The sequence below is a fragment of the Chionomys nivalis genome, chromosome 9, assembly GCF_950005125.1.
Source record: "Chionomys nivalis chromosome 9, mChiNiv1.1, whole genome shotgun sequence".
NCBI classification, from domain to species: Eukaryota; Metazoa; Chordata; class Mammalia; order Rodentia; family Cricetidae; genus Chionomys; species Chionomys nivalis.
Genome location: NC_080094.1, coordinates 53,580,038 through 53,605,525, shown reverse-complemented (window position 1 = coordinate 53,605,525; position 25,488 = coordinate 53,580,038). Strand labels below are relative to the sequence as shown.

At 46.2% G+C, this 25,488-nt stretch overlaps 1 protein-coding gene across 1 annotated transcript; it reads right to left on the bottom strand.

The window, feature by feature from the left end:
* Positions 1 to 1,662: 1,662 nt before the first annotated feature.
* Epb42 (erythrocyte membrane protein band 4.2) lies at positions 1,663 to 22,915 on the bottom strand. Its single transcript, XM_057781415.1, has 13 exons — positions 22,786 to 22,915; positions 18,402 to 18,587; positions 17,277 to 17,510; positions 15,715 to 15,833; positions 14,497 to 14,601; positions 12,878 to 13,055; positions 12,276 to 12,414; positions 11,889 to 11,992; positions 10,926 to 11,168; positions 9,698 to 9,997; positions 6,502 to 6,662; positions 5,010 to 5,143; positions 1,663 to 2,065 (listed from the first exon to the last, which is right to left on the bottom strand). Exons 1-13 carry the CDS (start codon positions 22,793 to 22,795, stop codon positions 1,903 to 1,905), a joined length of 2,076 nt encoding a protein of 691 aa, XP_057637398.1. The 5' UTR covers positions 22,796 to 22,915; the 3' UTR covers positions 1,663 to 1,902.
* Positions 22,916 to 25,488: the final 2,573 nt, after the last annotated feature.

The following is a 25,488-nucleotide window of genomic DNA, read 5'->3' as shown; positions in this document are numbered from 1 at the left end:
AATCCCTTTGGGAGTCGAATACCAGATATCCTGTATATCAGGTATTTATATAACAATTCATAACAGTACCAAACTATAGTTATAAAGTAGCAACAAAATACTTTTTTGGTTGGGGGTCACCACAACATGAACAGCTGTATTAAAGGGTCATAGCATTAGGAAGATCACATATTGGAAAGCAGGGTAAAGCTGCAGTGGGGTGTGGTGAGTAACCTGAATTAGGGTCCCCACACACCACAGGTCTCTACCACCTCTGAGCCCAGTGTTCTCTGCCCATGCCTCCCTGCCTGCCATTGTGATTGTTTCTGGGGTGATCAGCAATGACAGTTACTGAGGTTTTAGTCTATTTCAACTTGAAATTGAGATTCTTTAAGTCAAATGAGCTTCAACCTACTTAAATGCATTTTTGGTTTGTTTTTGTTTTTGTGTTTTGGTTTTTTTGAGACAGGGTTTCTCTGTGGCTTTGGAGCCTCTCCTGGAACTAGCTCTGTAGATCAGGCTGGTCTTGAACTCACAGAGATCCTCCTGCCTCTGCCTCCCGAGTGCTGGGATTAAAGGCGTGCGCCACCATCGCCCGGCTTAAATGCGTTTTTTGGTTTGTTGTTGTTGTACTTTTAACAAGAGCTATGAAAGGCTAAAACTAAGGGTAAGTAAACTAATAAGACACAGTGAACAAAGACAAATCCAAACATTCTACAAGTGTTCTTTAATTCTTTTTTGTAGGGTATCTTTTTTTTTATTATTATTTTTTTTTTGGTTTTTTTTCGAGACAGGGTTTCTCTGTAGCTTTGGAGCCTGTCCTGGAACTCCCTTTGTAGACCAGGCTGGCCTCGAACTCACAGAGATCCGCCTGCCTCTGCCTCCCGAGTGCTGGGATTAAAGGCATGCGCCACCAACGCCCGGCGGGTATCTTTTTGTATGTACTTAATTTTCATACTTCTCTATTGGGCCAAGTCCATATTATTTCCATCAGATTTGAGTTGTGGGATATTTAATGGGTATAGAACTCAGAAAGACCTCACTCTAGCTAAATTTAGATTATTCTTTCAGGTCCTATGCTATGTATTTTAATAATTCTATTTAGTAGCCGGGCGATGGTGGCGCACGCCTTTAATCCCAGCACTCGGGAGGCAGAGGCAGGTGGATCTCTGTGAGTTCCAGACCAGCCTGGTCTACAGAGCTAGTTCCAGAACAGGCTCCAAAACCACAGAGAAACCCTGTCTCGAAAAACCAAAAAAAAAAAAAAATTCTATTTAGTCATATTTGGATCTTTTATGATAATGGCCAGGGATAGTATTAATCAATGCAATTTTAGAATTATCTAAAAATTCTATTTCTAGCCAATATTGTCCTATGTTACCAGAAATAGAGTGGTTTAAACATTAGGGTCTTTTATTCCTATAAGTTAATGGATATATTAATTAATGAGCAACAAAATCGTGTGAAACATATGAACCCCCCCCAAATCTGAGTTACTTTGGAAAGGCACTCAAAACATCTGATTGCACTTTGAAAAGTTATCTGAGCAAGGTGGTGGTGGCGCACGCCTTTAATCCCAGCACTCGGGAAGCAGAGGCAGGTGAATCTCTGTGAGTTCGAGGCCAGCCTGGTCTATGAGAGCTAGTGCCAGGACAGGAACCAAAGCTACAGAGAAATCCTGTCTCGAAAAACAAAAACAAACAAACAAAAACAAAAAAATAAAGATGTGAGAGTCTTTTCAAGGCCTGTTTTGTCACTAATGCACAGTGGTTTATTCTAAGACAGTGTTTCTGGCTGCCTTAAGTTGGCATAACAAAAATAGATTTTGGTTTCTGTGAGTCTAACTTGGTTTTTGGTGCCCATTTGTCTGACAGGCAGAGGTTCCCTCCAGAGCATGTCTGGCTTTAGAAGGTAGTTTGGGGTTTAAGCAGACACTTGGGGAGCCATCACCAGGACATTTCCGTAGCCTGTCAGATTCTGGAACACGTCACAGTCTACTTCCACAGTAAGTCTCTGGAGCCCCAGATGCGTCGGTGTGAACTGGAATTGAGTACACAGGGAGCTCCCTGGCCACACGGAACCCAACCTGAAGGAAGAGTAGAGAAAGGTGTTAATTCTCTTCCAGGGTCATGGCTCCACTGGCCTCGGTGAGCCATGACTTGAAGATGTGTGGCGTGAGGATATGGAAATCTCAGTACATCGCTGGGGAGCCCGAAGTGATCATAAGCGATAGGGGAGCTTCTCTAGACAGAACGACTGCGTGCCTCAGGACGGAAGTGTGCTGAGGCCTGTCATCTGCATCGGCTGCTCCTTTCTGTGTCTGTGATTTAGTCTGGCTCACTTTTTGGTAATAATGCTGGCAGTGTGTTTGCCAAAGCTGTAGCTTTGAATTTTCTCCTGGCATAGTCGGTGCTACCGGCATAGTGAGAGGCTGGCAATGTGTCAGCAAGCTGGTGCCCCACCTTCCTGGTCTACTGAGAATCTTTCAGTAACTAAGGGAATTTTTTTTTTTTTTGAGAAACTTTGCTTCACAACTGGTCTGGAAGATCATAAAGTCTAGTTAAACTTTGATGGGTCCTCCTTTCATTCTATCAGCAAGAATGACTGAGTTTCATGATGCTGTACCAGTGACCGAATAGTTGGACCAGGGAACCTCAGTGCTGACTTTTAAATCGTGTGCAGCTAGAGGTGCAGTAGGCAAAATGAGAGAGGATGCTTGCCACGCCTAGAACGACCTAGAGGAATCCAGAATATCCAGGAACTCCTAAAAACAGTGACAGCTGAGGGCAAGAACCACAGAATAAAAGTAGGCCAAGACAGAGACAGATTAAGAAATGGAATAAAGGGAGTGATGACCTCAGGGCAAGATCTCACTCATCTAAACTTCCATCTTGTGAAAAGGAACTAAAAAAAAGCTTAGAGTTGGGTGTGGTGGGACACATCTTTAATCCCAGCTGTGGAAAGGCTGGTGGTCTCTTGAATTTGAGGCCAGCCTGGTCTACAGAGCAAGTTCAAGGACAGCCAAGCTTAGGCAGTGAAGGACAGAAAGCTGGTGAAGATGTAATTGAATGAGAGGGTTGTATTCCAGCCTAGCAAGTAGCAGAACTCAGCTTCAGTCACATGGTTCTGGCTTTAGAGTCAAGGATACAGGAAAGGGGTTATGGAATCTTTCTTCACAACTAGGGAATGCTACTGAGGCCAGGTGTGTGGCAGGGTGTCCCTGCATGGGGGACTAGACAGGCCATTGCATGAAGCTGTGAAGTTGAAACCTGGATGACTTTGGAGACCCCAAGATGTTGGAGATGACAGAGCCACAATACCTACTGAGGAGAGCTGCTAACAAGGGAGTGGAACCGGCCCAAGAGAAAGAAGTGTGTTGCTGTCAACAGAGCGGAACAGAATTGGAGATGTGAAGAGAGCTCTGACATCAGACATCAGCTGCAGAGTTTGGAGTTTGCCCAGCTGGTTTTCAGTCTTGTTTTGGTCCAGTATTTCCTCCCTATACTTGCTTCCCTATGTCTTGGAACGATAATATATATCCTGTGCCATTATATGTTGGAAGTATGTGATCTGTTTTTTGATTTTGATTTTACAGGTGATTACAGTTAAAAGATTGCATGAGTCTTGGAAGAGACTTTGAGGTTTGAACTTTTAAACATTATTAAGACTGTAATAGACTATGGGGACTTTTGGACTAAATGCATTTTGTATTATGAAAATTTTCCAAAGTTATGGGGGCCAGAGAGTGACATGTGGTAGTTTGGATGTAACTGGATCCCATAAACTCATAGAGTAGGGTACTACTCAGAGGCCTCATTGAAGTAGGTGTGGCCTTGTTTGAGGAAGTGTGTCACTGTGGGCTTGGGCTTTGAGGTCACTTCCTTTTGCCTACTCTCAGTTGCTGCTCTAGCACCGCGTCTGCCTGCACACCACATCCCACCATGATGATAATGGACTGAACCTCTGAAACTGTAAGCCACCCCAATTAAATGTTTTTCTTTAGAAGAGTTGCTATGGTCATGGTGTCTCTTTGCAGCAATAGAAACCCTAATTAAGAGAGACAGTTAGAGGTATTCGTTGCCTGTCATCATGGAGCAGTAGGAAGTGGTAGATGCGCACAAGGGAGTATGTGTAGCTGAAGAGATAGACTTTTCAAATAGATGAGAAGAACAATTAGACATAACAGCTATATAAGTTAATGAAGCAACAGTAGACATTGTACATTGCTAAAGATCCATACACAAAAGGACATGGAGGGCGGTGAAAGGAATAGAAATGAAAGGAATTAAATCAAATTGTATGCTGTGGTGGAGATCGGCAGAGTACAATTCTTTGTTACACTGAGAGACAGTATGTCCTATCTGTTTGTTCTCTGGTACCAGATCTATCTTTCCTTCTTCACCAGTAATACCTAGGCTCTTTCTGAATATCAGGACAGGTAAGGTGGTGGGGGTTATGTGGTGCCCTCACAATCTTCAATATCCCCTCATTCTGTTGATTTGGTGGTTCTAGAATGAGATAGGCCACTTGGTAGCTTTAATTCAACTTCTGGGGATATTTGCTCTGTCTTCAGAGATATGGCAAAATAATAGTATATTGTTTTTAAGTTAGTGAGTTCAAACCACTAACTTTCAGTGGGATAAGAAGCTTACTGTTGTGGGATCTTTGTACACTGTATGAAGATATATTGTTGTTATTGGTTTAATAAGGAGTTGAATAATAACCAATAGTTAGGCAGGACATATAGGTGGGACTTCCAGGCTGAGAGAGGAAGTAGGAGAAGATAATTGAGGTACAGATGAGATGCCAATGAGACATGGAGGGAGCTGGACATACAGAATGAAAGAAAGGTTAAAAGCCACATGGTAAGATGTAGATGAATAAAAGTAGGTTAATTTAATACTAGCTAGTGAGACAAGTCTAAGCTAATTAACTAATTAGCTTGTATAATGAATAAGAAGTCTTGGTGTTGTTGTTTGGGACCTGGTAGCAGGACAGAGAAAGACTGGCTACCGCTTACAATCTCTTACCTATATCGCTTCTCTCTATGAATGAGTCCCCTTCCAAGGATGGAGATGATGCAGTTCTGCATAGGGCAGTCTAAGGAGTTCTTCATACTGACTGTGACAGTGAGAGGCTGGTACTGTTCTGCTCTCTCTGGCATCTGTAGGAAGACACAACATGTGTAGAAAGGCCAAGGATGCAGAGCCACAGGCATGCCTTCCTCTGCTGTGCATGTCCTCAAACCCCTCTCGTCTCTGCCTCCCTGAGCCAAGCTGCTCAGGAGACTTCTTTGCCCTTCCTCCAATCTTTCTGCAAGTGCACTCTCCAGTGCCACACCACACATGGTTTCTGTGGCTCCTTTCTTTGTTTTGGAGTCTTGGAGACATTTGCATTGTCTTTGGAAGTCAGCTTAGACTGATTCCTGTAGTGTCTGTCCCCTATCCACCTCTCTAACCTCATCCATCCTTGACTAAATGACGCCCCTAGGACTCCTTTCGTTCATGCTTCTCTGACCAGTCTTCAGTCTTTAATGACCTTCCCCAAATGGACAACTAAAAGTGAACCCACTTTTCAAGATTGAGCATGAATGTTATTTCTTTCATGAAGTTTTGCCCAAACACAACAGTTGAAATCAAGTGTTTTTTCTTCCTGAACTTACACAGAAGACAAATGCTGTATCTACTTTATCTAATTAGAGCTTCTTGACTTGTGAAGAAAGTGATTAGAGCTTGAAAGTGAAGACCAGGTCTTGCTCACTTCAGCCTTGGTAGACTTGTAAAAAGAAGGGCGATAACATTTTAGGACTGTGCTTTATGATATTGGGTATGTTGCTCTCTAGGAATCCGCTATCCGACTCACAAGTACAGTTTCACCTCATGAACATTGTATTGAGATAAAGGGCACAGGGCAAAGCTTCCATTGTCCTGCCAACACTGTCAAAACAGTGCAGGGACTCATGGCTGTCAAGGTGTTAAGAATAAGTGATGGTTGAATGTTTGGCCCTATGCAGGACATTTATACCACCTGCTCTAAGGTTCAAAGGACCTTACAGAAGAGGGATGGAAGGGATGTGAGATAAGGAAATTGGCTGGGAAATGCTATCTTCAGGACACAAGACAGCCATGTCAGACACGTCACAGCAGCTGCAGTTACCTGCGTTGAAATTGCACAAGACTGGGCTTGCCATCAGTCAATCAAGGAGCCGGAAGAGGCTCATCAGACACTACCTATCCTGCTGAACTACTGGCTACTGATAGATTCTGCAGAAGGGACAGCCGTTGTCTACCTACTGGTGAGCCCACCAGGCACCAATGGATAGTTTGAAATGCATGACCACATAAATGGTCCTGGTTATAAATCAATGGGTCACAATAAAAAAGAGTGAGACTGTGAGGGCCCACCGCTAGTGACACACCTTCTCTAACAAGGCCATGCCTCCTAATCCTTCCCCTAACTTCTCTACCCAACAGTCCGGCATGGCAGCAGCTAAGAGTAATTGAGTGAAGGAGGAGTGCCCACCTTGATGATAAGATTCGGTCTGCCAATGGCTACATCTTCCTGAGCAAAGCAGCTGAGGCTGGCGTGAGAGTGTGTTGCCATGGCTGTGACTCTGATGAAGCTGTTCTCCGGTGGGTCTTGCACAAAATTGGAGAAGGACAGGGTGGTGGATATTTTCAGCACTGCAACATACAACAGGCAAGTCAGTACAAAGCATGGAGTGCATGCACGCCAGAATCAAATCATAGCTCCACCCATGACAGAGAACTTAGAGTCTCACTGAGGTCAGAACGATGCTGCATTCCCTACGGCTACCCCACACTTATCCAAGATCCCTGTCCCATGCCCATCTCTGCCAACGCTCCCAGCAGACTGCCTCACTGGGGTCGTAGAAAAGCTCCTGCGAAGTAGAACGAGAAATGGCATTGTGCCTAAAAATGGTGGGGTGACTTGTGTTATGGGACACACTTCAAGCGAAGTGCCCATCTCAAAATTCACCACACAGCAGTTGCTAAAAAGGTGCTTACAAGGTTCCCGCCCCTTCTCCCTTTCTCCTGCCTTTTTCACAGAAACGTTAACAAATGGGACTCTCTCAAGCTCTAGTTCCCATTCTCAACCTGCAAACAGACCTCCCCTCAGGGGGTGTGCTATCCCCTTGTGCTTTTTAAATGTGTTCCACCATCATCCCCTGCTGATGAGCTGTGTAAGCTCAGGCAAATCATTTAATCTCTCTGTGTCTCAGTTTCCTCTGCTGACTAAGAATGATAATTGCCTCATAAAGTTGTGAGAATGATGAGATTAAGCATGTAATGTGTTCATCATCATTTCTGGCAAATTTTAAATGCTCAGTGAATGCTGAGATATAGTCATTCTGATTGGTTATTTGCCCAGAGACTATGCTGTCATCTTTGGCGCACCTCTCCCAATGTTTCAGCTTTCGTGCTATTTGTCTCAGCATCTGAGCAGATCCATCTTCAAAACAAAGCAAAGAATCACACTGCCCTCTCTCTGCCAGCTGTCCCTGGTGACTCTCCACTTAGTCTCTCCTTTCCCCATCGTGCTTTAGGAAGAACTGCACTGTGTCACTTCTGAGTTCATCTGGACCTCTGGAAACCAGCCTTCATCATTGCCTCTCAGCCAGGTCATTTTCCCAGCCCATAGTCTTCAACCTGGACATCTCATGATCTCTCTGCCAGCCTGCTGAGTGTTCCTGTCCCCTCAGACTCAGAATTCTGTCTCCCTCATTCCACCCCTCCCCTCGAAGTGTTCCACACCTTACGAGGTGCTGGTGTGACCGCGGCTCTATCCTTACCCTCCCTCTTACAGGCTGTCCTCCAGCCCTGGGTTTTGGGGCACTCCCTCTGTCCTGGGATTTCTATGCCTGCTCTCCAAAATGGACTAAACCTTGAACTCTGTGTTTAAGTTCTCTGATGCCTGCTGACTATCTGAATACTTGGATGTCTGGTGGGCTTATTTATTTATTTGTTTATTATGTATACAATATTCTGTCTGTGTGTATGCCTGCAGGCCAGAAGAGGGCACCAGACCCATTACAGATGGTTGTGAGCCATCATGTGGTTGCTGGGATTTGAACTCAGGACCTTTGGAAGAGCAGGCAATGCTCTCCAGCCATCTCTCCAGCCCCTCTGGTGGGCTTTTAACAAAGCATGTGCTAACTCGGTTCATCTTTCTCCCAAGAGTTGCATTTCCCCTCTCCTGGTGACTCACCCCAAACACAGGCAGACATCCACATTCCCGAGTCCGATTTCTCCTACCCACTTGGTGTCTTATTTCTGAGTGCTGCCAGGGTAGCCTGGCTTTAGTTTCTGGATTTCAACCGCTACTAAGCCTCCTCCCCACCCCACTTTTACCCACTGGTTCTTTTTATTGGCTGCATGTAAGAATCCTTTGTAATGCAGTCCCAAGCCCAGGCCACACCCCAAGGCAATTAGCTCAGAGGCTGGCAACAAGGCTCAGCCTTAGGTTATCCCCCAGGTGCTTCAGTGTGCAGCCAAGGTTAAGAAAACTGCTCGGCTGTGACCCCTCCATTCCGTGTTGCCAAAAGATCCTTTTTAAAATGGGTTTCTGATTACATTGACGCCACTGGTGAGAACTTTTTACTAGCTCCTCGTTTCCTAGACAACAAAACTCAGGCTTCTGACTGTGGTGCACAGGACTGTTCACAATCCGAGTCATGACTAGCTCTCATGCTAACTCGTGCTAGGCTTAGTCAAGGCACAGTGATGGGAAGACTGGAGACCCAGGACAGGCAGAAGGCTGCTGCAGTCCTGTAGATGAGCTCTATCCTTGCTCCTGAAGCTTGCCAGTGCAGAGAGATTCCTTCAGGAGTTGTTTGTTTGTTTGTTTGGTTTGTTTTTTGAGATAGGGTTTCTCTGTGTAATAGCCCTAGCTGCCCTGGAACTAGCTCTTGTAGACCAGGCTGGCCTTGATCTCACAGAGATCTGTCTGCCTCTGCCTCCCGAGTGCTGGTATTAATGGCATGTGCCACCACGGCCTGGATCTTCAAGTTTTTTAAATACTGATGGTGTCTACTGTGAAGTTATTATTTTTCCCTAATTGCCTGGGGTGTAGCACAGGCATAGAGTTTCCCTAGGTGACTCCAGTGTGTGACCAAATTTAAGAGTGACTTCAGGGAATCTTAACCCTAAAATGTATAGCATTTCTGAAAAATCCCTGTGCTGATCTCATTTCAGGCCAATTAAATATCTAAGGAAGAGAAGGAACCCTTGTACGTCTTCCCTCTGTCTGGAATGCCTCGTGGGTTTTTCTGTCCGGCTTGTCCGTCATTCTTCAAAAGAGCCTGCTATGAATCTCTGGGAAGAGAATGCCCCAGCCTGGGTGCTTTCCTGTCCTGAGTTCTGCTGGCCTCCTCATTCCTGCCCCGGGTTCTGCTGGCCTCCTCATTCCTGTCCCGAGTTCTGCTGGCCTCCTCATTCCTGTCCTGAGTTCTGCTGGCCTCCTCTTTCCTGTCCCGAGTTCTGCTGGCCTCCTCATATCTCCCTGCAGGGATGGGTTGGTTTACTTATCTGATTGGAATTGTGGGCCTCTCGCCTTTGTCAGGCCAAGTGACAACTACAAATGTGTTGAATGAATGAATGAGAGAGTGTGAGTACCAACAGGCTAAAAGCCATCTCTAGAGACCTGTGGGTGGAGCCCAAGATAAAACCAGGGGTGTGCAGGAGTCGGTGAGAGTTACCTTGGTTGGTTCTAAGCCTGAAGGATTGTTTCTGCCTCCAGAGATCGGTAGCAAAGATTCCATTGTAGTACACAGCCTGGGCCCTAATCACCAGGTGAACCTCCTTCTCCTGGTCGGTGGGGTTAATCAGGGTCACTGAGACTTGGCCATTCCCTCTCAAAGGGAGAGAGCGAGGTGTGTCCAAGAACAGGTACAGAGGGTCAGCAGGCTCAGGACTTGGAGGACACATGCTTTTGTCTTTCCAGCGTTTCCTTCTTTCTTTCTGGACTCTTTCCAGGACCTCTTTTTCTTCAGGGGACCCTGAAGAATAGAAGAGACAAAACAAACCTCTAACCCAGCAGGTACGGATCTTTCTGGTAAATGTGTAGGATTAAAATTTATGTACCTCTTCTGCCCAGATACCAAGATCCTAAACGACTTTGCAAATGCTTTGAATTTGCCTTTGCATAAGGAAAACAAGTCTTCCGACAAGTCAGTGCTGTTGCTGGAGACATTTTTGCAAGAAATTTACTTTTCATGTGTGAAGGGACATGAGGACCTAAGGGACTTAGGGCAAAGGCGCCATGGGATATTCTTGAGTGAAGAGACAAGGACATTCATGTCTTAGAATGTTCATTCTCGGAACTGAAATAGAAAAGGGACCTGTGATGGAGAGACCAGAGCCAGGGAGTTGCCATCCTACAGGCAGGAGGTAAGGAAGCCCCTTAATTAACAAGATCATGAGAAAGAGTGCAGAAGACACAGTCAGGCAAGGACAGTGTTGTGAAGGGGAAGGCTCCAGGGAGTTACAGGCCTCCAGATTTGGACTGACAGACAAAAAGGCTAATAGAGAGAAAGAGTTGGGGATCTTGGAAGGGAGGAAGAGAGGAGTAACATCCTCTCCGTAGGTCCTGAAAGTCTTCAGACAGGGATTAGCTTAGTTTAGTGCTTTGTTTCATAACAACAGTCTCTACTGGGGGTAATTTTCACATACGCACCCCAGAGGACATTTGAAAATAAATGCAGACAGTTTTGGTTATCAGAACTGGCTGGGGTTAGGGACTGATATCGCATGAACAAAAGCCAAGAACACTGTCATTCATCCAGCACCTCAGCCTCCTACAAGGCGGAACCGACTGATCCAAACTGGCAGTTGCGTCAGCAAGGGCTGAAAAACCTCCTTTTACTTGATAGACTCTTTCTGGCCTGCATCTGTCTGAGTAGGCCCCTTCCCCTTGCTGGTCAGTACCTTCAGGATACTTGTAGTTCTGGGTGACGTCTTCACAGCGGTCACTGCCCACGACCTTGGTGCTGATGCTGTCACCCACGTTCTTTTTGCTGGACTGGGTCAGTTCCAGGGTTCCATCTTCACAGCTCTTCCAGACCACACACCTGGCGTTTACCGCAGCAAAAAGATCTAATACCGCTGGATCCAGCTGCAGTTCCCCCTCCTTGACTGCCCTGACTGGGACCAGACTGCAGGATCCTAGGGCTGAGGGAGAGAAAGGCAGATGAGCAGAAAAACCACTGAGACCCCTGCTCCATTTAGAGTTCACTGTGTCGGTCCTTTTCCCGTACATTATTTTTTTCTTCTCTAGGATCAAGGTCAGAGGTAGGAAGTAGACGGGCTTTCTGAGACAGTATCACAGATGAACCAATTATACGGTGAAAATACTCTTAGGTCCTAACCTGTACCAGAGACTGGACAGGAAGGACCTCAGAGGAACATAATTGATGCACAACCATAATACTAATTGGCTGTGAGCAGGCTGCCTTCTTGATTGCTTTTTACATGCCAGGCTCTGACCGTTTGTTCCAGGGCAAGGAGGCGCCATTCTTTGGCTGCTTGAAGTTTCCCTCTCTAGGCTTGTTCTTACTGTGTGGCCCCTTTCAACCACACACAGACAAGTCTCACCCTGCCAGGCCCTACTCCAGAATACCCATAGCTACCTTAAGACCCTTTTCTCTTCACTGAGAAGGTATTCCCTTGCCCATGGCTTGGAGTGGGCCTAGTGTTCATGCAGTCTGTGATGGGGTAGTGGACATCTTTACTCCCTTGAGCCTGCTGGCATCATCTGGCCATCATCATGACTTCTCTTGTTTTAGAGGATGAAGACCCTCTTTGAACCACATGCTGATCCTAGATCCTGTTCAAGGGACCTCTTCAGCTCTTGCAACCCTGGTTGGTCCTGGGCCCACCCTTGGGTTTTACCTCCAACTCCGTTAGGAGCTCTTGGGTACAGAATCTGCCATCCGTCATAACCCTTGGACAAATCAGGTCTGTTCATCCAGCATTCTACAGAAGTTTGGAAGATCCTAAAAGTAGCAAAGACAAAACAAAAACAAAAACTTCAAAAAAGGGGCATGTAGAAGAGAATCTAGAAACATGACTTTAGGGAGTCATTGCCATAGGGATGGGAGGGCACTGCATTGAAAGAAATATGACTCTCCTAGAAGGGGTACACCCCATCACTGACCCTCAGCATCCTATAAGAATCCCCAACCTATGCTCTGCTGTTAGCTCAGGGCTCTGCAAGCAAGCGGCTCCACATGGAAGTTGGTTAGCCCTTTGGAACCCTTTCTCCTTTAGGCTTCTCACCAGATACGGCCCATCTGTCCTTCTCCATTCTGGAGCCCCTCCTCATTGTAGTATTCATCCACCAGCAGGCTCCCACGGGTACCCTGGGCTGAAGGAAATGTGGTAACGACGCGTGCTGGGATTCCCAGGCAACGTAGCACTGCATGGAAGAGGCATAAACTATCAGGGGATGAGGGGCAGAAAAGTCCAAGGCTGGACAGGATCTGCCTTAAATGTCAGGTGACACTGTGGGATGAGGAGGAGTCTGAACCGCATGGATGAAGGCTGGTAAATGGCACACAAATTACACAGCACAGGAATATAGAGCAGGGGGGGTGGGGTGGGGACTCAGGAGCACCAAGGCTTGCTCTGTGAGGGACAGGTGAGGGTGTTTGGGGGAGAAAGTAAGTTTGGAGCAGAGTTTGTAAATGAGCTCTGATTTGCTGAGGGAAAGGAGAAGACACAACTGATGGGGAAACACGTAGGGGAAGGCTGTGGAGAGGAGGCAGTGCCTGCTTTAGGAGCTGTCCCCTCCACATGGGAGGCCGAGGGACATCTCAAGATGCAGGCCAGACACTGCAGCAGCCCGGAAGACTGACCTGTGTGTGTTACCTGCCCTGTACCTGTGCAAGCAACAGCAGGGAACACCCAGGCCTGACTCTCATACACAGGTCGTCCTTGGCCAGTGAGCCACTGCCGCAGTACGGGCACACTGCCCCGTTGCTTGTATAGGAAGGTCCCATCCTGGGCAGCGTGGGTCTGTGAAATAGGCAGGACACTCTTCTTCCTGAGAGCATGCAGCTGTTGGGCAGATGTGTGGTTGTTAGTGGGAGTCCTGAGACTGGACGGCTTCCAGGAGCCAGCAAGGAGTGTTCATTGGTTTGTCAAGCATGTGACTCAATCCCTGGAGCCTGTCAAACCAGCACCCTGGAGGCTCCAGCCTATACCCTCGCTGCTTTTATAATCTCAGAGCCAGACCCAGGCCTAGTTGTCTAAGTCTTTCTCCAGCTTCAGCCATGGGGTGGAGCGTGAGAGCTGGGTCTGCTGGTCCTCAGCTTCCTCTGCCCCAATTCAATGCTGTTTGCTTGGATCCTGGAGGCTATTATCTCAAGCCTCTTCCTTCTCATAGAATAGACTTGACCCACAACCTGCCTTTCAGAAGGAGATTGAGAGATGTGAGAGGAAATGGAGAATGTATTACTTCTCAGAGAGAATTTTATGGGTATGGAGTACTGGATAGTTTTATGTTAACTTTGATATAAGTTTGGATCATCTGAGAGAGGAGAACTCCAATTGAGAAAATATCTCTATAAGATTTGACTGTAGGCAAGCCTGTAGTCTTTTTTTTTAACAGAAGATTTTTATTTATTATGTATACAGTATTCTGTCTGCATGTATGTCTGCAGGCCAGAAGAGGGAGCCAGATCTCATTACAGATAGTTGTGAGCCACCATGTGGTTGCTGGAAATTGAACTCAGGACCTCTGGAAGAATAGCCAGTGCTCTTAACCATTGAGACATCTCTCCAGCTACCCACAGGGCATGTTCATAATCAGTGATTGATTGATGAGGGAGGGACCAGTTCATGGTGGGTGGTGCGATCCCTGGGCTGATGGTCCTGAGTTCTATAAGAAAGCAGACCATGCAAGCCATGAGGAGCGAGCCTGTAAAGAGAACCCCTCCATGGCCTCTGCATCAGCTCCTGCCTCCAGGTTCCTGTTCTCTGAGTTTCTGACTTGGCTCTCCTCTGTGGACTGTAACTCGGGATATGTATGCCATAATAAACCCTTTTCTCCCCAACTTACTTAGTCATTAGTCATAATGTTTCATAACAGCAATATTAGCCCTAACCAAGACATATGGGAAACACCAAGCCACCTCTATGGTCTGCATATTCTTAGGATCACTTAGAAATAAAACAAGACCCTTGGATCACCATAGCAGCAAGCCCTGAGAGGGACAGGGCACATCTTCCTTCCTAGGACTCTGCCTCCAGGGCGGGGCTAGGAGTGAGAGCAGTCAGACTGAAGCCAGGCCAGTCTCCCCCTCCTGGCTTTTCTCTTCGGTGAGCCTATCTCTCACTCTCTCGCCTTATCCTTCTCTTCTCTGAGGACCGTCTCCCACACCCTGGAAGAGGGGAACTATTTGTGCTCTGAGAGCTTCCAGAGCCACGAGGGTGAGCCCCTCCATCCGAGTACTCTAGCCCATCTCCTCTCCCTCTGGTCCCCCAGCCTCATACTCACCAAGGTGCCCACCACACAGGCCACATGTGCAGGCTGGCTCCACTTCGCCACTTGCTTGTCCACGCTCAGCAAGTCCAGACTGAGGTCCACGACATCGCTCTCAAACTGTAGGACAACGTGGGATGAGATGAAGGGTTCCCAAGCCAGGCATGACCTCACCAGTTCTGTTACCTTGTTCCTCTCCTAAACCTGGGTCTTAGGTTTCACTCACCTGCCTCAACGCCCACTGTGGTGTTCTGGTTCTCCCGTCTTCTCCCTGGACCACCCAGTGTGTCCCCAACACCTGCTCTTTTGTTCTATGGCCTTAATTTCCTCATAGGGTGTGATCTCATAAAGATCGGTATTGGGCCATTTTGTTTACTTATTTTTCTTGAAAGAGTGTCTAACTGTGTAGACCAAACTAAATGAACTCACAGAAGTCTGCCTGCCTATGCCTTCCAAGTGCTGGGATTTAAGGCGTGTGCCACTATCACTATTGTGTCATTTCAATTCATTGAACTTTATTAATTTCTACTGCGTGAATATCTAATATTTGTACAGGCATTGAGACAGGTGCGGAAGACTCCAAGTAGCTCCCACTCTGGAGGAGCCCCTGGTTGGGATATGGCGCCTCGGGTAACATAGCAATGTACCGTAGACTCTAGGAGAGGCAGCAGATGGCACGGTGGAACAACTCCTCTGTCTTTAAGGACTTGGGGAATCTTGCAGAAGGTTGTAAGACTGGGGAAGTAATATTCTAAGGGGAAAGAGAAGGAAGCTAGTCCAAGCAGAGGAGTTACTCACCCTACATGTCCTTGAGTCAGAACATGGGGTGGCTGCTGGGAAGGAAAGTGGTGACCTGGCTGCCTGGTTGTCAGGCCAGGGCACGGGTCTCTATTCTGTGGGCAGAGGTGCTTTAACAGAGTGCTCTAGAGAGTAGTGTAATGTGGTCCAAAAGAAACAGAGGCACCACAAAACTGAAATGGGCTAAAGAAACGATTTTCTCTGTAGCTTTAGAGCTTGTCTTAGAACTCACTCTGTAGACCAAGCTGGCCTCAAACTCACAGAGATCCACCTGCCTCTGCCTCCTGAGTGCTGAGATTAAAGGCATGCGCCACCACCATCCAGCAAGAAATGATTCTTGCTGAAGGGCTTTTGCACCTGCTAGCCTTGTTCAGCCTGAGTGTTGAAGGTATGAGACAGGCAGAGTTCCTCTTACCGTCTAGAGGTTTCTATTACCTGACCAAAGTCCCAGGGCTCCTCTTGAATGCAGTCAGCAGTGCCCAGGTAGATAAAGCCATTTTGATTCAGTAAGTATTCAGTGCGTTCAGCCTCATTCTGAAGAAACACGGCGTCATCTGACAAGAAACAGAGTTAGCAAGAAAGAGAGGTTGAGGGTCTGAGGGTGCCAGGTCTGTCCTCCATGCCTAGGCTTCCGCTCTCCCAGCTCAGGTTGGGTTTGATTTTAGCCTTTTCTTGTGTCTCTGGGCCCAATGAAGACTCAGGAGGGTCCTTCTCACTGCCTTCTCAGGAGCTGCCCCAGACACCCTATGTCAGTCAAGGTGTGGCCAGGAACAACACAACTTTCAAAAGTCTAGTGGTTTCCAGAAGATTGTAAACAAGAGCCCTACTGGTTCAAAAGAAACCAGGACCATCCTTGGGAGCTTCCCAGTGCCTGTTGAGTCTTTCCTAGAAGATCAACTTGTAACAACAAAAGGGTGCGGCAGGGGAAAAAAGCAAAATAAACACAGCAGTTAAACACAGGTTAAGCAGAGTGATCACAGGGAACTGGGTGGGGATGAGCACGGGGATTCTGTGGAGAAATGTCCTCTGGGCCCAGGGTGACCACAGTCCCTTTCTAGTGCCTCTTCCATCTCCCTTATCCAAGGGTGAGGCTGTGTGTCATGAAGAGACCGTAGATCAGAGAACAACTTTGGAGTGTCAATTCCAGATATCCACCTTGTTTGAGACAGGGTCTCTTCTGCACTGTGTAAGGCAGGCTAACTGACTTACAAGCTTCTGGAAATTCTCCTGGCTCTGGCTCTGGTCTTCCAATAAGCACTGGGTTTTCCCTTGGATTCTGGGGATGCGAACTCAAATCATCAGGCTTGTGCAGCAATTGCTTTTACTCACTGAGCCTTTCTTCTAGAAACCGTTGTTCACTTTAGGGAGTTGGAGACAGCATGGGGTTCTGAGCCCATTAAAAGACCATCAAGAGAGCTTCTAGGCTATGAAAACACTAAGCATTAGAGAGTTGCCTAGGCTCCCAATTCTTTCTTTGCTTCCTGTGTGCTGGGATTAAAGGTTCATCTGAACCTCTCTTGATCATCTCTCAGATCAATGGCTCTCCAATGTATGATGTCTGAGTTTACATACACGAGGGTGCTTTGGTGCCTGTGTGTTCAGAGGCCAGAAGAGCACACTGGATCTCTTAGATATGGCTTTACAGGCACTTGTTGGACATGTGGCTTATTATGTATGATCTGGGACCAAGCCTTCATTCTCATGATTGTGCAACAAGCACTCTTAACAACTGAGCTGCTACAGTAAAGGGTAGAACTTTGATTTCAATGAATCCAAAATAGCCTGAACTGGCTAGCTCCCGAGTTTGGTAGTAAGACAAGAGTAAACTTCTAACATGAAGTCCCGGAGATAGCAAGACAGGACCCTAAGGAGGCACCTGCTAGAATTAATGCTGGTGTTGCCCACAGAACCTGGGGCAGGTGCTCCCTGTTGGATCTATAGCCTAGCTCTGCTTCCCTCCACCCTGGGCAGTTCAGTCTGGCTGAGGTCAAGTTTACCTCTATTCCAGGGATTAAAGAGCAGCGTGAACTGGCCCAGAGGGTATTGTTTCCTGCCTAAAACCTGAAGCAGGAGTGAGTAGTGGCCAATGACAGCATCCACGGGTGTGGTCACGGAGATGGTCCAGTTCTGGGCACTTCTTTCTTCCACTGCCGCACTCCATCCTTTTCGGTCCCCCAAAGAGGAAATCGGGAATATGGCTTGAGTCTTGTTGGCCTTGGAAGGCTGTTCTCCTAAAATTGCACAGTAATAAGTTGGTCATTTGGACTCAGAGTAATAAGTCAAGGTATTACAAAGATGGAGGAGACGCCAATTAGTTTTGGAGAACGAAAGAGGTCCTCTTATAATGAGGAACTGCAGAAGATGATGGGGGAACACAGCCTCTTGGTGCTTATAGACCTACATTTATGAAAGGGTCACAGTTTACAAAATCAGTGTAATAATGATACTACCATCCCTCCGATCCAGGGGTATTGGTTCCAGGACCTCCAGTAATACCAAAATCCAAGGATGTCTAGGTCTCTTTATATAAAATACCACAGCTTTACATTTTCTTGTATACTTTAAATAATCTTTTGATTACTCATAAATCCTTATACAACATGAATGCTGTGTAAATAATCCCTGTGCTGTATGTTTTAAGAATTGATGATGACAAGGGAAAGGCTGCTTGACAGTCTTTGTCCAAGTATGTCCCATCATGGCTGCCTGATACTGAGGAAGCAGAACCTGTGAACCTGGAGGGCCTGTGAAGGGACCAAATTAGATACTGCACGTGAAGTTCTTGATTTGATCGCTGATGCATAATACAGATTTCAACGATTAGCACAGACTAGATGCTATATGTAGCCAGAGTTAGACCCCATCAGCCTTTCCTACAGCTCTTAGTGGTACTGCTGCTGAGCCCTTTGGAATCGTAGTAATAATTCCTCATGCATATCATTGTGAACATCCTCACAACAGCCCCCTCTGCGGAGCAGGGCAGCTTGAGGCCCAGCTACAGCATGGACCACCTGCACCTTGGTCTTCTGAGAGGCTGGTGGGGAGGGACTCGCTCCACATCCCCAAGTCTGCTCCACTGGTGGGGAGGGAATCTCTCCACAACCCCGAACGGCTCCACATACCGGTTTGTGCCACGAGAGCCACTTTCTTCAGGGCACTCAGAAATTTGTGGACTGGGGCACGGAAGTTCAGGGTGATAGTGAAGGACTGTCCCCTCCTCAAAACCAGGCGCCGGGAGCTGAGGGCTTTGGTGTGGTGCTCCTCATTGTTTTCTGCTGCTTTTAAGTCACAGCTCTTGATACCCAGAGCTGTTGTGGAAAAAAAAGGGAAGTCATGGATGCGAGATACATGCAACTACACGGATCAAAAGCCCCTTCCAAGAGTGAAGCTCAGATTTCTTTTTCTTTCCTTTCCTCTTTTTCTTTCTTTTTTTTGGATCTTTATTGAACTCCACATTTTTCTTTGCTCCCCTTCCTGCCTCTCCCCTCCCCACTTCAATCTTCCCACAAGGTCCCCATGCTCCCAATTTACTCAGGAGATCTTGTCTTTTTCTACTTCCCATGTAGATTAGATCTATGTAAGTCTCTCTTAGTGTCCTCATTGTTGTCTAAATTCTCTGGGAATGTGGTTTGTAGGCTGGCTTTCTTTGTTTTATGTTTAAAAACCACCTCTGAGTGAGTACATGTGATAATTGTCTTTCTGTGTCTGGGTTACCTCACCCAAAATAATGTTTTCTAGTTCCATCCATTGGGGCTCAGATTTGACAGCTCCGCAACCTCAAGCAAGCAACTTTTCTGAACTTCAGTTTTCTTCTCAGACTAATTCTCTCTCTTTGCAGAGTTATGGGAAATGAATGATGTTATACACGTACATACCTAAGTGTTTGTATTATTTTTACATTAGCCTCATATCAAACACTTATTAAAGCCCATTAAATGTTAACATTAGTTTCTGGTTCCAAATCCAAACAATGAATAAAATCCAGAATTTTGCACATTACTCAGGCTCCCTTTTTGGAGACAGGGCCCGGTGTATCCCAGGCTGGTCTCGAACTTGCTGTGCAGCTGGGGATGGCCTTAAACCTGTGATCCTCCTGCATGCACCTTCCAAGTGCTGGGATTACATGTGTGCTTTACGCAGTGCTGAGATTGAACATGGAGTCTGTGCCTACTAGGCCAGCACTCTACCAACTGAGCTGCATTACTAGTCCACCTTCTTCTTCTTCTTCTTCTTCTTCTTCTTCTTCTTCTTCTTCTTCTTCTTCTTCTTCTTCTTCTTCTTCTTCTTCTTCTTCTTCTCTTCCTCCTCCTCCTCCTCCTCCTCCTCCTCCTCCTTCTTCTTCTTCTCCTTCTTTTCTTTAGAATGCAATCATATAATATTGGGGCTGGTTTGGAGATCAGTGAATCAAATTCTCTTGTCTTAAAGACAACAAGAGTGAGGCTGAGAATAGAACAGCTCCCCTGAGATAATGTGTATTCTCACTGTCTCATGCCACTTGGAAGGCGGTGGCTTCAGTTACTATGACAGACTCTCAATTTTTATTTTACACAGAGAGCAAAAAACTAGGAACAAAGAATTTTGTTTAATGCTCAACAGGGGCTAGAGAGATGGCTCAGTGATTGAGACCACTGACTGTACTGACTGTACTTCCGGAGGACCTGGGTTTGATTACAACATCCACATGGCAACTTACAACTGTTTATAGCTCCAGGTCCAGAATGGTCAATGCCCTCTTCTGGTCTCCAGAGGTACCAGGTACACACATGGGACACATGCATACATGTAGGCAAAACACTCATACACATAAAATATAAACAAATAAAATGTTTTGTTTTGTTTTGTTTTGAGACAAGGTTTCTCTGTAGCTTTGGAGCCTGCCCTGGAACTAGCTCTTGTAGACCAGGCTGGCCTCGAACTCCCAGAGATCCACCTGCCTCTGCCTCCCGAGTGCTGGGATTAAAGGCGTGCGCCACTACCGCACAGCCCAAATAAAATGTTTTGAAAAATCATAAATGCTTAGCAATCCTAAAAGAAGGAACAAGACCAAAAAAAAAAATCAAAGTTTAATTATTCATGTGTACATGAATCTCCACTGGGAGCCTCCACAGCAAAAAATAGTTTGTAGTGTTTGCATGGGCTCAGCCACTGGGAGGGAGGGAGGAGCTATGGCCTTTACTTGCAAGTATGGACTAAGATTTGATCTGCTTCAAGGAATGATCTGATCCTGGCACTCAGTCCTTTGGGCTCCAGGACATGTATTGACAAGTGCTGGAGACTCCCACTTCAGTCACTGAACTTCGTGGCTAAGGGCTTAAGAGCAGAGGGAACAGTGGGAAAAGAGCTTGTGTTCCCGACGGCTCCTGTCATAGTGAAGGGGTAGATATATGATGATGTACAATGACATATTACTGAAGGAAAGAACTGGCATATTGACTCTGAAGATGTAAAACCTCCCTGCACCGCTGGTCCTGGTACCCCTGTGCCCAGGGGTACACTGGTGCCCTTTGCATTGTGTCTCTCTCTCACCTACTAGTTAGGTATTCAGGTCATAGCAGCAGAGAAAAATAGCTTCAGCTAGGCTGGGATTTGTAAAGCGAGCAACAGCCGTGGCGGAAGTCAGCACTGACTCCTCTCTGCACACTGGTTCTGGGGCCCGGACTGAGCCCATCTTCTATGGGATGGTTGACTTGGACTGGGTGGTGGAAGGGTGGGCTGCCACATGATTTGAGCCAGGTACACTGGGCCTACATAATAACCACAGAATCCTGGCAAAGAGCCATCCTTCAGAATCCTCTGAACTCTGGTTCTATCTGGAAGACTTCCTAGCTTCTTTTTACCCGAAAGGTGCATCCTCCCCTTTCAATACATAAAGGCATGGCCTCTAAAGCCTTGGCAGACTTCTCCAGGGGGAGCTCGGTCTACAGCTTCCACAGTACTGTTTCCCTAAGTAACTCACCCCATTTTGTAGGCATCACCCAGTTCTCTGCCCACACCCCTGCTGGGAGCCTGCTAAGGGACTGTGCCTATTCTAGTTCTGTGTCTTCCGCCCAGCAGGATGCTGAACACAGTTCATTTCCTAGTTAATGTGTGCTCCCTCAATGGTGGGACAAGAACATGGGATCAGCCCTAAGAAAGGTTTCTCAGAGGTGCCCGGGGCTCAGGCTTCCTCTATGCGGACACTCACCACAGAAGCCCCCAGAGTTTCTACACCCCCTTAGTCTGTTTGATTGCTTCATAATTGTCTCTTCTCATTGTACTGTTTGGTGACTCCTACCACCCCTTCTCTCCTCTTAGACTTGGAGGATGTGACAGCCTCAAGATTTCCCAGGCATCTTTATTTTATTTCCTATTGTGTGTCGGGGAAGAAAGGGCTTATTTCTTTTTTTTATTAATTAATTTATTTATTAAAGATTTCTGTCTCTTCCCCGCCACCGCCTCCCATATCCCTCCCCCTCTCTCATCAGCCCTAAGAGCAGTCAGGGTTCCCTGCCCTGTGGGGAGTCCAAGGACCTCCCACCTCTTTCCAGGTCTATTAAGGTGAACATCCAAACAGAAAGGGCTTATTTCATCTTACAGTGTGTAGTCCATCATCCAGAGGAGTCAGGACCGGAACCTGGAGGCAGGAACTGAAGCAGAAGCTGTGGAGGAGTGCCAGTTACTGGCTTGCTCAGCCTACCTCATACTATTCGGGACCATCTGCCTAGGGATAGCGCGACCCACAGTGGGTGGGGCCCTCCCACATCAATCATCAATTGAGAAAATATCCCCAATCTGGTGGGGATATTTTTTCAGTTGAAGTTTCTTCTTCCAAAATGGCTCTAGCCTGTGTTGAGTTTGTTTGGTTGGAAGCGTCACCCCAGCCACAGCCCCTAACATCCTTCTCCAAAAACGTTTGGGATGTTTGATTGGAAGCGTCACCCCAGCCCCTGACATTCATTTTGGAATGTCTGAGTCCAGACTCCACCTCTGAGAAAGCCTGCCAAAACGGTGACCCCTCCACATAGAGGGTCAAGATCCCCCCACAGGCCATTTAAACTGCCCCCCAGAGAACAAACATGTGGTCTCTCCGGTTCTCCTTCCCAGGAGCGCTGGCATCCATCATTAGACCTGGGCTTTTTCTAATTCGGTTTGATTTGGTCTGACTTAGATAATTGCGTTGGTGGAGAGTCTGGTCAGGCCAGAAAAACTTTACAGAGCTGACATGAAAACTGGCCAGCTTACCAGGTGTATCTCATTTGTATCACAGCCTAGAGAGTGGTAACCATTTACATTATGTTGGTCTTGGGCTATGAATATAAATTTGTGATAATCACCCTCACCATTCCACTATCATCATTATAGTTAAAATTACCATACAACCACCCACCCCTATTCACACCACCACCTCCTCCCTCCCTCCCCCTCACACCTTACACACGCTACTGTCACCTCCATCACCAAGTCTATTTCCTTTAATAAAACACGTCTCGATGACCACCCTAACAGCCGGGAACTGGCTTAACATACCTTGTCCCATGGCCACAGGCTACTCGGATCCCCTTGCACACCACACAGGAAATGTTGGCCTTGACTTTTTGCCTCTGGGCTCTGGGCTCTCTCTCTCTCTCTCTCCAAATCTCTCTTCACACTGAAAAGATGGAACACTTCCGTTCCTCCTCTGTGAGCCTCCTGACAGGTTTCTTGTCTGCTACTCCCTTCTTGCTGCTATCTCCCAGACCAGCTGCTGGGAGTGACCCCCTTTTCTCCCACGATCTCTCTTAGCCAGAAGGCCTAGGCGGGGTTCTGTCTCCCAGGCTGGGGTGAGAGCTTCTGGGGAAGACCCCGATTCTTCAACGACCTCAAGACCCCCTGGAGATGTCATCTGACCCATTCTAGACGCAGTCGCAAGCTGTGGGTCTGCATCCCCCCCTCTGAATCTCTGGTCCTGAGAAAATTCTGAGCAGTCACTTACCGCGTGAATGTCTGTAACCCATCTGTTTGGAAGAGATAAGGAAATAGTGTGTTGAAAAAGAAAATGCAGAGGCCAGGGACCTGGCTCTTCCAAGACGACCCGGTTGGGAACAGCCAACCAGAGAAGGTTTAGAATGGTTTGGGCCTCAGCTCTAGCCTTTCCTCTCCCTCCTTGTTAGTCATTAAGGATAACGACACAGGGGAGGAGGACCTGTTTGCCTCCTTGGCTTCTGGCCCTTTGCCTGGGCTTCCCAGTGTGTGTTCAGGGGCACACTTAGGGGCACCTGGTGTGTGAGATGCTCGTGCCCGTGGAAGGACACAGAATAGACTGCATAAGCTCTGGTTCCTGTGGACTGGGAAGCCGAGGTGGGACAGGAAGATGCTTCTGCTGGTCACACTTTTAAAATGTTTAACTATTATCTGCTTGAAGAATATTGTGATGCAAAATAAATAAATTAAATAAAAAAGGAAGAAGAAACTGCTGACCCCCAAATAATAATTTTCCCCTAAGAATTGAAGAAGTTAATTTGTCATTATTTAATTTTTACCTAGAAAACACAAATATAAAAATGACAATAAAAATTGGCTAGGATCTGGCTAGCACCAGCATTATTGAAGCCAATGCAGTCATTTCCATACCTGTAGTCAGTAAGCAGTTGTAAACATAATTAAAGCCCTAACTTATACTTCTTAACAACAATGAAAGATGAAATATTCAGAAATAAACCTGAGGAATCTGTAAAGGCTGTGAGAGAAACTATTGAAGAACGAAAAAAAGACTTGAACAGATAAAAGTGTAGGTCACGCTCTTGGATAGGAGGCCAGACTTCCTAGGCTGAGCTTAAGGTTAATGCAGCCCCCGCAAGAACATCAAAACAATTTTCCTTTGAAACTAGGTAAACTGACTCCAAGTTTCAAAAGGAAACTTCTAAAGCAGTAATGACCTATGATCAGGGTTCCTAGTTATTAAAACACGATAATCCTTATAACTTAGAAATGTACTCATTAAATGTACTAAATGTTGTACTTTGAATCAGTGAAGGAAAAAGATTCATTAGCACATGGTTTGGGGACATTTGTTTGCCATAAACTTGACTTCTTGTTAGACCACATAAATAAGTTACAGATGGATCCAAACTATAACTATAGGGGCGGGAATGGTGTCTGTGTCATTTAGAGCACTGAATGCTCTCCCAGAGGACTCAAGTTCAATTCCCAACACACATATGGTGGCTTACAACTGCCTATAATTCTAGTCCCAGGAGATTCTATGCTGTTGACTGGCCTCTGCAGGCACCAGGCAAACACACAGCACACAGACATACATACATTCAGGCAAAATGCCCATACACATAAAATAACAATTAAAAACATATTCTTTTTAAATGATTGTGTGTGTGTGTGTGTGTGTGTGTGTGTGTGTATTCCTCAGTGTATGTAGGTATACCACATGTATGCAAGAACCTGAGAAAGTTAGAAGAGGATCTTGGATGCCCTGGAACTGGGTCATAAGTTATAAGCCACCAAGTGGGTACTGGAAACTGAGCCTGGGTGTTCTGTAAGAGCGGCAAGTGTATTTAACCTCTAGCCATCTCTCTGGTTCCATTAAAGTTAATTCCTTTGATTCAGCTGCTGCAATTGAACAAAATGAGTTTATACAATTATAGTCAATGCATTGATACTTTAAAAAGCAAAAGATGGACAGTAACCTAAACATCCACAAGTAAGGTATAAATATACCTTAACATTTATTAATAATTAATGTTTGTTTATATTAATTAATATGATTGATATTAATAATTAATAATCAATGATGCATGAATTTAGTAGAATACAAGTGTGAAGGAAGGTAATTGCTGTCTATAAACAGATATGGAGCAATTTTCAAGCATTCTTATTAATTAAAAAAAATGAGTCACGGAACAATGAGCAGTTTGTGCTGCTTCTGTGTAAAGGCTGCCTGTGAGTTTGCTCATATTTACCCAGAGCATTTTTGGAAAGTTCTGGCGTCTGCACAAGAACATTTAGTGCCCAGCAGTAAGATTTTCTTCATCCTTTTGTACCCTGTACCATGAGTATGTATTTATAAATTAGTATTAAAAATAGTGAAAACTTTCAAGGGAAAGGAAGGTTTAATTAAACAACCATGTTTGCTGAGGAGTTCTACTTGGGTGGGCAATGGACAAAGTTGTGGGCTTGCTCCCTTTTAGGAGGGTTTCTTCTCCATTTCAAACCGTCAACCGAAGATCCTCTCCTCTG

Coding starts and splice junctions, on each gene's coding strand:
- Epb42 (XM_057781415.1), bottom strand. Junction 17,511..18,401: donor GGCTCTCGTGGCACAAACCG/GTATGTGGAGCC, acceptor GTGCAATTTTAG/GAGAACAGCCTTCCAAGGCC. Junction 6,663..9,697: donor CAGGCTTAGAACCAACCAAG/GTAACTCTCACC, acceptor TGTATGTTGCAG/TGCTGAAAATATCCACCACC.